This window comes from Panthera uncia, chromosome A2 (genome assembly GCF_023721935.1).
Source record: "Panthera uncia isolate 11264 chromosome A2, Puncia_PCG_1.0, whole genome shotgun sequence".
NCBI classification, from domain to species: domain Eukaryota; kingdom Metazoa; phylum Chordata; class Mammalia; order Carnivora; family Felidae; genus Panthera; species Panthera uncia.
Window position 1 is genome coordinate 148013276 of NC_064816.1, and position 13985 is coordinate 148027260.

Here is a 13985-nt window from a genome sequence, read left to right on the forward strand (position 1 = left end):
GGTCATGAGATCAAGCCCCGCATCGGGCTGCATGCTAAGCATGGAGCCTGCTTAAGTTTCATTCTCTCTCTCTCTTCCCCCCCCCCCCCCCGCCCCTCTCCCTGGCTCATGCTCTCTCTCTAAAAATAAAACAAATAATTTTATATTGATGTAGACTTTTTAGTAACATGAAAAACAGTTGCGATTGGTTTTTTAAAAGGATACCTATAAAATATTAGGAGAATGGCAAAGAGGAAATCATGACATAAACCATCATCTTTTATAGTGAATAATGGATTGAGACTGCCTTCAGTTGATAAACTAAGAAATAAAATACAATTATGTTGTTCTAACTATAAAGATAATTACCAGAAAAACTTAAAAAACAAAAAACAAGACAAAAGAAATTTCTCTGGGGATGGGGAAAATCAAGTCAGGAGATTGTTTATTTCTGTTATAAACTCATCCGGCAACTTGATTTGTTGCCATATGCACTTTCTACCTCAATACAGAAATTATAAAGTTCAATACATGCAGACAAAGCACAGACTATCTGCAACATACATGTTTAACAAAGGCTCGTGGAGGTCAGGAAGGAAACAATGGAGGGGCCAAGCCATGAGGGACAAACACAAAAGAAAACATACAGTGCTGACAAATGAAATTATGTTCAACCTAAGTAGTTATCATGCCTTCAAATTAAAAAGAGTTACCATTTTCCTTTATCAGGTTTGCCAAAGTCTTAAAAATTGATTCTACACCACGAAAGGGAAATAGGCACTCAAATTATCACTGGGAATGTCCACTGCTACCTTTGCACAAGGCAATTAGGCAGAGATGAAAGAATATTGACTAAGCAATTTCATTCCTAGGATTCATCCTAATGGAGTAGTCGAAAGGTAGACAAAGATACATACAAGGAAGGTCACCACTCTGTTGTTTTCACAACAACAAAAGAATTGGATACACCCTCAATGCCCACCAGTGGAGAAGTGGCTAAACAGAATACCATTTAAAAGCTCTTACTGAAAGGCCATTTTGTGCTGAAAGCATTTTCCAAGATGTGTGTCTATAATGCAGACGTATTCACAACGTATGGGTATGTACATATTGATCCCAATTTATAATATTTCACTTAAATAGGTACCTGCATGGAGATTTCAGGAGAGATGTTGTCTGAAACTTTTTGTCTTTCAGTAAGTATTTGTGGAGTACTACTATGTACTAGAGCATACAATATAATGAAAGGGTCTCTGGCGAACAAAGGGACAGATTCAGGCGGAAGAGTGGGTCCCAGGGTTAAGTGGAGGTTGCTCTGGCACACAAAGGGGGGCCCCTGCTTAATGAGTCCTCAGACCTGGGGAGGCTTCTGCAAGCAATTCTAAGTGGAGGCCTGAAGGAGAAGCAGGAGCCAGCCATGAGGACAAGGGTAAGAAAAGAATTACCTAGGGCAGGGAGAAGTTAGGGTTTTTTCCCCATTCTTCCTTCTTTATGCTTATCTAATTTGTTTGAATTTTTAGAAAGGCTAGTTCTTGTACCACAAAAATTCTTTCTGCAAAAGTGAACCAATGTATAGTTGACATCTTGCTTTCGGTGTTCACTAGGCCACTGTCCTAGGCAGGCCTGACCACTGCCCCCACTGCCCCCCATCACCGGCCATGACCTATCGGGTCAGCAGTAGGCACTTGACCCAGACATGATCAAATCACTAACTGGCTGGAAGTGCCCAAGGTGGCCTGGCACAGGAAGCCCTCTTTCATGGTAGCGGTGTTTGCCCAACATTGTAAATTATACAACTAAATGCCACTGAATGGGTCACTTTAAAATTGGTATAATGGTCAGTGTTATGTTATAGATATTTTACCACAATTTCAAAAATTAAAATAAGAAAAGCCATTTGCAAATGTGTGTGTGTGCGTGTGTGTGCATGCACATGTCTATGCACTCAACAAATAAATGTCGGTAGTACATATAAACCACAAATTACAAGAAAAACATTAGATTCTAATAGATTGATGGGCAAATTACATGAACAAGCAATTCACAAGAATATATAAAAACTGGAAGCAAAACTGGAAAATTGTTCACCTTCTATAGTAACTGACAAAATGGCAGTCACAAAAAAATCCTTAGGTATCATTTTATACCTACTAAATTAACATAAGAAGGAAGAAAGGACAGAAAGAAGGAAGGAGGAGGGAAGGAAGAAGGGAAGAAGAATTAGAGGAGGAAAGGAGGGAGAAAGGGAGGGAGGAAAAGGAAGGCAATCAGTAGCCACGGTGAGACTGAGATTGAATGGATTCTGTTTCTTCTTCCTCAGTTTCCTTCTCTGAAAATGGAAATAATACCCAGCTACCTGTGGGAGAAGTAGCTTGCTGTCTTCCCAATAAGGTCCTCCCTTGCACCTCGCTGAAGAAAGTGGTCACCGAGAGGCAGATGAAGGCCCTTCTGCCCCTCCCCCCTGCATGATGGCTGGTGCTTCATCAGGCATCTTGGGTCATGATGCAAATGTGAAGATGGAAATATGGAAACTTCGGGCCAAGTCTGGCAGAGCATAAGCTAGAAAGAGCCTGGAAACCTCTCCTATGGCTGTGGACCACTTACCTCCAGACATCTACATGGGAAAAAAATTAAGCGCTCTCTGTTGAAGACACTGTTATTTCTAGTCTCTGTTCCTTGAAGTTGTGTGCAATTATTTTATTTTTAGTCTAGCTGAGTGTAGCAGTGGGAGGGAAGAAGGAACAAAGAAATATGTAGATGGCCGTGATCAATGGATGGTAAACACCACTGCACTCAGACCAGCCAGTTGTGTATAATTCTTAACTGAGAAGCTTCCTCTTCAGTTTGTTACAAGGATCAGATGTGATGAGGTTTGTATAATATGGCACAGTGCCCGCTGCAACCTAAGCACCCATGGAAGTACTATTTCTTATCCCTGAATAAGGGTATCAACTAAATGTCTAAAATTTCTCCATAATCACAAATCAAATACACACAGCATAAGTTCTTAAGTATTTTCAGAGTTATCAAATGTGTGCAAAAGCATTTACTGCTTAATATTCCACTAACATTAAAACACCTTGGCCTCAGATGAAAAACCACCCAAATGGGAAAAGAAATTACTTGTTTTCTGAAATAGATTGACTATTTGGGTGTTGGGTGTTGGGTGCCATGTTGGGTGGTGGGGAGGGGAGTTCCCCGGTGTAAACAGATTATCAGGATTTGGGCATTCACATCTGCATGCTATAAATGGGCTTACAGTACACGTTATTAAGAGGACACCCAACATTAACTCAAATTTAATAGATCACAGATATTCTCCTTGTATTCTCTAGGGTTTCAGCCAAGTTTCATAAGGAAAAGTTTTCCTAAAAAAGGGGACAGAATGTTCCATAGAGATAGATATGAGGTACATTACAGATAGAACTTGTAATCTCAAGTCTGAAATGGAGTGTTGGAAAAGCTGAGTTGGCATCTTCTATTGTTTCCCTAAATCATTCTGAATCCATTCTAACCTAGGAAGAGGAGGGATAATCAGTTGGACCAACTCAAGAAGAGAAGGAGTAACATGGTGAAGAATGTTTCCCACCCCTTACCATCAGCTCCTTGAAAACCACAATGGGAAAGTAACCCATGACCTAGCTTGAAAAAATCTGTAAAAGGGGTGCCTGCCTGGCTCACTCCATGGAGCTTACGACTCTTGATCTCAGGGTTGTGATGTTGAGCCCCATGTTGGGACTTTATTTTACTTAAAAAATAAAACCTTTAAATAAATAAATAAATAAACAAACAAAATATCTGTAAGAACTGACACGCTGAGGGTCTACTCTGAAATTCAAAAGGCTCACGTGGCATTCAAGCTTCATTAAAATAAATTCCAGGGCACTGATGGACTTTTTATTCCATTGCATTTTGCTATACTGAATTTTTTAGCCAGAAATAATTGAGCCATGTCAGAGCTTTTTAAAACTGAACGCGCTTGTATGTGTGTATGATGTAATTGATTTTGCAATATCATCAGTATGAAGAGGGAACTTTTCATATTCCATGTGCCTTCAGTCAAGTACAAATGGTCAAACTCCTACCTCCCCATCTCCCACTCCAAAGCAGGAAAAGTACATCCAGATCTATGCTGCCCGTCGGAGTTTCTTACCTCTGTATAGTCCTTGGAAAGCTTTCCAGTTTCAGGCTCTTTTGCTCACTCTTAACACAGCCAAGTGTCACGCAGCAGTTAGACCATTGGTGGCCCCAGGAGGGGCTTCTGAACTTACCTGCCTAAGAAGCCCGGCCCCCTGGTCTTCTCCTCCTCTTTTGGCTCAGTTCTGTGAGTGGAATTCTTTAAGGAGCAACCTTGTGGTGTGGGCAAGTGAGTGACATCCAGGTTACACCCCCTTTTCTGTAGCCCTTCACCCAATCCTTTTTTAAAGGGGAAATTATGTCTCTCATTGAGATTAAAGAAGGCTGCCAAATCTTGGAGGAAAATAACAGTTTTCAGGGAGGCCATGGGAACTTCTGGAAAAGCAGGGCTCTAGGTGAGGGGCAGAAGGAAGCTTTGTCCTTTCAAACCTTTTCTCACAGCCATCACTGCTTAGAAGTAAAGAGGCAAAGCCTGGCGATCCATGTACACGTAGCATATTTTTAGATAGTTGTTGAGAAGGGCAGTGATGTCCTGAGAAACTTGAAATTATCCAGTGACCTTGGCTTTTATGGATTTAAACTAACATTTACATACGGCTTTTGTCTGTTCTTTCCTTTAGGCAATGTTACCAGATAAGTAGCAGGTCCATGCCCCATGCTTTACACTTCCTTTCCACAACCCAGAGAATGGAGATCACTAATCCCCATTTTGGCAATGAGCAGAACAACTCGGTCTCCTGCCTGGGGACACACATGATAAAGTATCAGAATTGGAAGTCAAAGATGTCAACTATCATTCTTAGGCTCAACCTGCTTTAATCTCTGAAAATTTTCTAGCAGTTAATTGTGCCTTAAGTTGTGCTAGACAAGTCATGACACTGATACAGAAGGTGACATAGAACCTTCCTCGGGTCTGAGCCATGACACTTCCATGCGCACCCATCAACCCCACTATCAAGCAGGGCAGGAGGGAGCTGAAGAACCCAGAGATATGTCCAAAAGGCAATTTTGGATTTGGTCAAATACTCTGAAATCTTAAGAACTAGATGCTATGTAGAAAGTGCCTTGAGGCACCTGGCTGGCTCAGTCATAAGAGCATGCGACTCTGGATCTTGGGGTTGTGAGTGTAAGTCTCACGTTGGAGGTAGAGTTTACTTAAAAAAAAAATGAGGGGCGCCTAGATGGTTCAGTTGGTTAAGGGTCTGACTTTTGTCTCAGGCCACGATCTCACGATTTATGAGTTCAAGCCTCACATCCTGCTCTGTGCTGACAGCTCAGAGCCTGGAGCCTGCTTCAGATTCTGTGTGTGTCTCTTTCTCTGCCCCTTCTTCTCTCTCTCTCTCTCTCTCTCTCTCTCTCTCTCAAAAATAAATAAACATTAAAACCATTTTTTTAAAAAGTGCCTTGTAAACTGTAAAGCACTGTACCAATGGTAACAATGCTTAATTCCACTGGTCTAGTTACCATGAAGATTATGATTAACCTGGATAACTAAATAGTTATCTAAATAGTTGATGACACATATCTTCCTCTACAAAACTGGCTCTTAAGAGTTTGACAATCCAGGAGGCTTAGAAATGACTTCAGGGCTGACAGACCCAGAGAGTATCAGGGAAGACCTGTCTGGCAGACTCCTGTCTGGCAGGCTGTTTTCCAGAACTTTCTCGAGTCTTCAAATCTCTTTCTCCAGTTCCTGCAGCACAATGTGCATCCAGCAAACAGTCGCTGATGATATGTTGCCACACTTCATTCCACAGGGTTTAACAACAGAGCTACATGGGGCCAGCCATCCGTCCAGGGAACATTACCCTTTCTTTCCCACCTGGAGTGGAGATTCATGAGAAAGTTCCTAATCTTATAAAGCTTAGCCCAGGCCAAGGAAAAAACACATCTGAGGAACCAGGAAATGAAAGAATAAAATAAACATAATCCTCTTAAATTAGTTTGTGTAACTCTATTGTTGAGCTTTGGCCTGTAACTATCAATACTAAATATTACAGAATAATTTTGGACAAAGACATCTTAAAGAACAAGGAAATGGCCCAGAAGTTTATTTTCTTGCATATAATACTTACAATATTGCAGGAAAACATCAGTGTAGCGCTCCCCATTTCTCAGTCATTTTAGTTTTTGACAATGACGACCCCACATGAGGTCGGTTCCTCTGTGACATGGTTAAGTCGTATCAAATTCCAAGGCTTATAAGTAAAATATACACGGCTTCCTGTCTCCGGATAGCTAAGAACAATCATCCATTGACCGCCTAGCACAGGCCGACATTGAAGACAAAGCTGAACTTCTTTCACAGGCACAGAGACTGAGGCAGAAGATGCGGCAGCCACGGGACCTGCCGCTATTCCTCCGATGTCCCTTCCAGGATGTATTTAAAGGAGAAAGGAGAAAACTTGTAACCGGCCCCGACATAGAACTTGTTCTGGAACTCCACCCTTGGGGGGGGAGGGGTGGCAAAAAAAAAAAAAAAAGCGAGATAAAAACATGTAAGCTAGAGGCTGGCCGGGAAGGGAAGAAGCGGAGCATTTGTAAAATCAAGCACAGGGTCAGGAAGGTGTGCCAGGGAAGACACTCACGTTGGTGGCCACTACAGGGATCCTCTGAGGCTTATAAAAATCCTTCTCTTGCCTCCCAGTCACACTTTTCCTTTCCTATCCCACCCCACTTCCTCCAGGCCCCTGCCACCAGCCTCTCAGACGACGGCAGAGCCACCCGACCCCCACCACGGCTCCCACAAGCAGGGAAGTATTCGCTGTGAAGTCTTGTCTCACGAGCTAGTGATGAGAGAATGCTTCACGAGGTTCCACGTGGTTTTTCTTCTCCATCCTCATCTTAACCACGGGGCTTATGCTATTTCACAATACCCAGGACCCTGACTTAACGTTCTTGTAATTTACATCGCAGACATCATGCATGATCATTCACGCTTGATTATGTTACAGGGTTCATTTCCTTAAGGACATGGGGAGAGCCGATGTCATAACCTGAGGCAGGGGCGCTGTGATTCCCTCCACTCCATACACGGAGTATGTAAAAACTTTTCTTTATGAACAGCGCGCACAGAGGGAGGTAGAAAGCATCGGTGAGAGCTAAAGACAGTCTCTGCAGTTTAAGGGTATGAGCACACACTCAAAATTCTTGGCCAACCTATGACTTGTTAGAAAAACAGGAGCTTCAACAAATGTTTTCATATTTGTAAGCCTAGTGAGGGCTCATAATCTCCGGACACATCTGCGGATGTCAAGGGCCTCCTGTGAGTGCCTTCCTCCTTCCAGGTACCCTTCTTCTGTTCCCACTTTGTAGAGGTTAGTAGCCTGTACTTCTGGTATAGTTCCTGCACTCAGCACCAAGGGCCTAATGTCCCAGATTCACTAAGTATGCCGCTGTGAGACTATCTCAGATCTGTCATCTTCCCAATACTTGAAGTGTTCCTTATCTTGAAGCTAGTTGTGATATAACAAACGAACTCTTAAAAGAGAACAAGTAAGGGGCGCCTGGGTGGCTCAGTCAGTTAAGCATCTAACTTTGGCTCTAGTCATGATCCCACAGTTCGTGAGTTTGAGTCGGGCTCTCTGCTGTCAGCACAGAGCCTGCTTTGGACCCTCTATCCCTCTCTCTCTCTCTGCCCCTCCTCTACTCTCTCTCTCTCTCAAAAATAAATAAACATTTAAAAAGTAATAATAAAAATAAAAGAGAATGAGTAAATGGGAACTAACATTAATCCTAGGGCAGCCATCATATGTGTATACACATACACATAGGCACACACATACACACACCTCATCATGTAATATTGCCATGTAATAGCCAACCTGTTGGCTAACAGGTGACTCAAACTGGGTCAGGATGTGACCTCAGCTGGCTGGTCCTATGGCCCATCATCTCTCTCTAGAGCACACAGAGCCTCCCCAGTGCAGCCACGCTCACCAGTGTAGTCGCAGGGCATGCAGGAACGCAGAGAGACCCTCCATGATCAGAAGGATGGCTACCGTCAGAACAGCAAATATGGCAAAAATGATAAAGACTCCAATGAGTCCTCCCCAGCCTCGCACGCGAAGGCCAATGTTCATCACCATGGTCCAGAGCACTTCAGACAATTCTGTAAGAGCAAGAGAAACCTTCTCAACCACAGAGTTTATGTAGCAAGTGCAGGGTTTTTTCATGCCATATACCTGGGTCTGCACACCCTAGAATCCCAACACTGTGCTCTTCAGTTAGAAAACTCAGGCACATGTGCCCTGGGGCACCTGTATGAGACTGTCTAGGGCAGTGCTCACAATAGAGGAGTTTCTGTCATGACAACAAACATACGGAGGCACAGTATTCACCAGTGAAAGTGAGCAAACTACAGCTACCAGCAGCAACATGAATAAATCTGAGCAACAAAATGTTACACCAGAGAAGCGAAACACAACAGAATGCGTAGAATATGATTTGATATGGACTGCATGTTTGTGTCCCGCCCACCCTCCAATTCCTATGTTGAATCCCTACCCACCAAAGTGAGGGTATTTGGAGAAGGGGCCATTGGGAGGTGATTAAGGGTTGATGAGGTCATAAAGGTGGGGCCTTCATGATGGGATTAGTGCCTTTATAAGAAGAGACACCAGAAAGCTTGCTCACACTCTCCCTTTTGGGGAGATACTACCATTACATTGTTGGGTTGAGACTGGAGGTCACCCAGCCAAAAGGTCAAAGTGGCATGGCCCAGAGAGATAAAGACCTGTCACTTGCAAGTGGATATTTGGACACGATGAGAAGAGAGACATGTGAGGGCACAAGGGGGAGTATCTGCACCTGTGCTGTGCCCTGTCCCCCAGCCCTGGCTTTCTGCTGGAGTAACACAATGGGAAAGTGTGTTAATTTCCAGTGTTTCACTCTCACCTCCTCCTTGTACCCCCATCTGGGTGATTTTTGATGAAGCATGTATCCAAATACAGCCTCCCTCAACTTAGGTCTCAGCATGGCACTGATGAACAGATGTGATAGAGTAAGTACATTTCCATTGTTTAAGCTGCTGAGATCCGGGGCTGGTAGTGACTGCAACACATTCTAGCCTCGGTTGACTGACACAGCAGGCTCACTACCGGAACCACACAGGAAAGCCAAGGCACACACAGGTTAGCCTGCTTGCCTGAGTTACTGAACTAAAAGTGGCAGAAGAGAAACTAGGACTTAAATCAGCATCTGTTTTCTGCCAAACCACCTCTTCAAGCAAGTTTGTTAGCATGAGTTGAAGATATTCCGTGGGAACTATATGTCTCAGGGAGTTCTAGAAAGATCCAACGGGTAGACCGTGCCAGGCAGCTACAAGCCATATGGATTTTCTGATGTCAAATTCCATCTTCGATGGGCATGGACTGGTCAGAGAGCACCCTCCTGTCCCATCTGGGCTCAGCCCTCTTGTGACGTGATGCTTCCAAACCGCATCTGGGATCAGAGCTAAAGGCTGACATCAAACACCACTTGACCACACGAAGCTCAGAGATCCACTTCAGGGCCCTGGGAAACCACCTCACATGAGTGCATGTCAATGCACAAGCAAACACAGGCAGGTGCTTGTGGATGTATGCATCCAAGCACCTGTGTGCACACAGGTAAAGTGTATGTGTGGGAGTTGATGTAAGGAAATGAACACAGGCCAAGCCGCGAAGGCTAACAGTGAGTACTTGCATTTCTGCTAAAAATCAAGAAGCAGGCTCACTTTCCTTGCTTTGGTTTCTACCCATCTAGCACATACTTTGGCCTGATCTCTCTGTTCCACACATTGTGCTCAGGACTGGGAATGCAGGGGTGGAAATCAGGGTCGATGCCTTTCAGGAGCTCACAGTCCAGTAGGGACACAGGCCAATCAGGACTGAACTGCAATCAGTGTTAGGAGGGGGCACTCCCAGAACCCAGGGAAAGGGCACCTGCCAGACTGGAGATCAGGGAGGAAGATTCCCAGGGGAGGTGCCGTTTGAGTGAGCTCTGAAGGAGGAATTAGAAATCAGGTGAGGAGATGGGGCGCCTGGATGGCGCAGTCGGTTAAGCGTCCGACTTCAGCCAGGTCACGATCTCGCGGTCCGTGAGTTCGAGCCCCGCATCAGGCTCTGGGCTGATGGCTCGGAGCCTGGAGCCTGTTTCCGATTCTGTGTCTCCCTCTCTCTCTGCCCCTCCCCCGTTCATGCTCTGTCTCTCTCTGTCCCAAAAATAAAAAAAAAAAAAAAAGAAATCAGGTGAGGAGAAAGCTAAGGAAGAAAGGAAGATTTCAGGAAAGGGGGCTGCAGGGCCAACACAGAGGGGCCCAGAGGATGTGGCAGCCTCAGGAGCCTCAGTGCAGGTCTTGGTGGCCACTGCCTATGAAATGGGTGGGTACCAGGGACTGGTGGGGCATTGAGGGCAATACCAAGGGACAAGACTGGAGAATCAGGCAGGGATCAAGAAGGATCTTACAAAGTAACTTGATGAGTTAGGATTCCAGACTTAAGTAACCCCTTTGGGATGGAATCATGACCAAAATTGGGCTTAGCATGACCCTGTGAGGTGGTGAGTACCTCCGGTGGGGCGGGGTGGGTGCAGCTCAAGGGTCAGCCAACTGGCCTACTTCCCACCAATGCTCACAATCAAGGCAGGCCTTCTCTCAAAGTGAACCCCCCAAAGATGGCCATGTTCTAATCTTAAGAAAAAGCTATATGGCAAAAAGGGATTAAGAATGGATTAAGCAGGGGGCACTTGGATGTCTCAGCCAGTTAAGCACCTGACTCTTGATTTCGGCTCAGGTCATGATCTGACAGTTCATGAGTTCGAGCCCCAAGTTGGGCTCTGCACTGACAGCGTGGAGACTGCTTGGGATCCTCTCTCCCCCTCTCTCTCTGCCCCCCACCTCAACTCATGCTCTTATGTGCCCTCTCTTTCTCTCTCTAAATAAATAAATAAACTTAAAAAAAAAAAAAAAAGGAATGGATTAAGCAAACAGGATTAAAGCAAAGGGGTGCTGAGATAAGGAGATCATCCTGGATTATCCAGGTAGGCCCAAGGTAACCACATGGTCCTTAGAAGAAGAAAGCAAAGGAGTCAGAGCCAGAGAAAATAGAGACATGATGAATGAAGCAGGAATCAGACTGATGAGCCCAAGGGCCAAGAAATGCAGGCATCCTCTAAAAATAGAAATGGCAGGGAAATGGATTACCCCCTAGAGCTTCTAGAAAGAACCCAGCCCTGCTGACATCTTGGTTCTACAACTCCAGAACTGTAAGACAGTACATTTGCATTTGTTTTAAGCTGCTAAACGGGGGCAATTTGTTATAGCAGCAACAGGAAACTGACACAGAGGCTAGCTAACTACTCCAGTAACATAAAGTCAGACCTACAGAAAAAGTCACTTCTTCCTAAGAAAAACCAACCATTCTTTGGGCAAACATGCCATAAATAACCCAGAGAAGGCACTTCTCCAAACAAGCACTTTGCTTCTGTTTCCCAGGGGAGATCTGATCGTGACCCCGAGGGCAGCTCACTCACGTGCGTGAGCCAGGCTGAGGGCCCAGAGCCGGAGGTAAGAGGCTGTGTTTGAAATGCAGCCCAGGCAGTACTCGATCGTGTGGATGGCTTGATGCACAAAGATGTCTCCAAAGTTGAACTGAAAGAGAGAATTTTTTATTCTATTTCATTAAGTATTTCCTCCATGAAAGGTCTTACTAATGATACACCGATGAATAAAACATGTGCTCCGCTCTTAAGGCACTTCCAGTCGAACTAGGGGAAAACAAATATTAATATGCTCGTAGAGAGAGAGTTAGCAGCGCAAAGTAGGGTACAGTGTGTGTGCAGGAACATTTGCCAGAAGTAGCTGAAAGAAGTTCAAAGAAGAAGAGAGACCAGTCGGTAAGGTGTCACAGGAGGTGAGGTCTGTGCTGGGCCGGGAAGGCTGGGGAGGCATCTGGAAGTAAAAGATAAGCAAGATCATTCCTGGTGAAGAAAATGACTCCCGGTAAGGAAAAGGTGGGTGCTTGGGAACATCAGGAAGGCAAGTTCTGGGCGGGAAACAATTTGGCTGGAAGTAGGTGCTTGTTTGGTGAGGACTAGAAAGGAGCCCCCAGGTGCTGAAGTTTCAGTAAAGAACAGAGTTGGGAAAATAAGTTGGAGTCAATGAGGAACCATAAACAGCATCTGAATGAAAAGTGGCCGGGGTGGGGAGGGGGAATAAAGAAGTCTTGGGGGGATGATTAATCTGGTGGCAAAATGGACTAGCAAAGGCAGAGCCTTATAAGCAAAAAAGCCTGTTTGTTGACTAGCTCACTAATCTAGAGATGAAGGGGAAGAAACAGCACACACACAGCAAGAGCATGCTGTTCCCTTCACGCACTCTGATGCTGTCAGGGGAACAGTGTGATTGGCACCATCCTGGCCCTCGGGTGGCTCGCAGCGTGGTGGGGACAGGGTGCATGGAAAAGTGCAATAATCAAGACTCAGCAGTACTGTGGGAATGCAGAAAAAGGGCCTCTGACCCAGCAAGGGCCAGGGTCATACAGGGCTCTGAGGGTCTTGAGTCCGAGGGGCTAAAAGAATGGCATTGACAGAAATGGATAAATTGGAGAAGGACATTAGTGATAGGTTCAGGTGTGTTGTGTCTCAGGTGACAGCTGGCCACACAAGTAGAATCTCTCAGCACACAGTGACAGAGGAAGAACAGGTTCAGAAGAACAGTCCGGGCTGGAAGTGAACACGTAGGACTCACCTGTGGGAGGTAAGGGGACCAGGAAGACACACGAGGGAAAGATCACAGAGCTCCCAGCCTGGGAAAAGTTCATCTGGAGGTGAGAAAGAAAGACATGGATGATGGAAAGAAGAGGTCAGAGTCCCAGAAGGAGTCACAGGGCTGCGGCCAAGGATAGAGAAATACCGAGGAAGGTATGGAGGGTGCAGTCAACCATGTCAGGAGCTCTGGAGAGGAGACAGGAATCAATGCCTCTGACTCAGCAATGAAAACAGCTGGGAGGAGGTGAAGGGCAAGGAAGGGCAGAGAGGGGAGAGAGGAAAGGGAATGGAGGAATGAGTGGTGAAGAATGAACCCCACCCAAGGAGAGGGCTGGCTTTGTCCTGGCTCCAGGGAGGCAACCTCTAAACTCCTGACGTCTCCCACCTGAAAGAACCGTTTGTGTTCTTCACGGTGAGCCCCTGGGACCACATCGGATGGTTCCTGTGGTTGGAGGGTTCAGACTTGGAGCCATGTGTTACCAGCCCAGCCTCCAGGGAGAGGATGGAGTTGGAGAGTGAGCACAACCACTGAGTTGCACACCTACGTAATGAAACCCCAATAAAGCTTTGGATGCTGGAGCTCCGGTGAGCTTCCTGGGCCGGCAATGCTGTGTGCACAGTGCCACATGTTGAGGCCCGGAGACTAATGTCTCTCTAAGGACACAGAATTCTGGGATTTGGAACCCTCCCAGCGTCAGATTCTGTCTACGCGCCTCTTCCTCCGGCTGCTTCTGATCTGTATATTTGAGCTACAGTAAAAGCCTAACTGTAAGTAAGGGTTAAACTTCATTGAATTCTGTAAGTCGTTCTATAAATCACCAACCCTGAGGGAATCTGAGGGGACCCTGAATTTGTAACTGACTGGTCTGAAGAGAGGGTGGTCCTGGGGGCCCCCAAACCTGTGGCTAGTGTCGGAAGTCTTGGGCAGACTTGGCAGTCTGCAGAACTTGACCCAGAGTTTGGCCAACACCTGGTGTAGACAGAGGTCAGAGAGGACCTTGAGGGGACAAAAGAGCCAAACCTGAATATATGCTTGGCAATGGACGATCCACACATGATTGTACTTGGGGGAAGGGACCTACAAATGGAGCCTCAAGTTGCCCAGACAAGGGCAGCCAGTA

At 45.6% G+C, this 13985-nt stretch overlaps 1 protein-coding gene across 1 annotated transcript in view; it reads right to left on the minus strand.

Moving 5' to 3' along the window:
* Positions 1 to 6063: 6063 nt before the first annotated feature.
* Positions 6064 to 13985, minus strand: part of ATP6V0A4 (ATPase H+ transporting V0 subunit a4) — a 93081-nt gene continuing 85159 nt past the window's right edge. Inside the window, exons 21-23 of the mRNA XM_049641935.1 lie at positions 11629 to 11746; positions 8056 to 8227; positions 6064 to 6563 (exon numbers count right to left, since the gene is read on the minus strand). Of these exons, the coding sequence (XP_049497892.1) occupies positions 6470 to 6563; positions 8056 to 8227; positions 11629 to 11746 (384 nt within the window). The 3' untranslated portion in view covers positions 6064 to 6469. The remainder of the gene's footprint in view (positions 6564 to 8055; positions 8228 to 11628; positions 11747 to 13985) is intronic.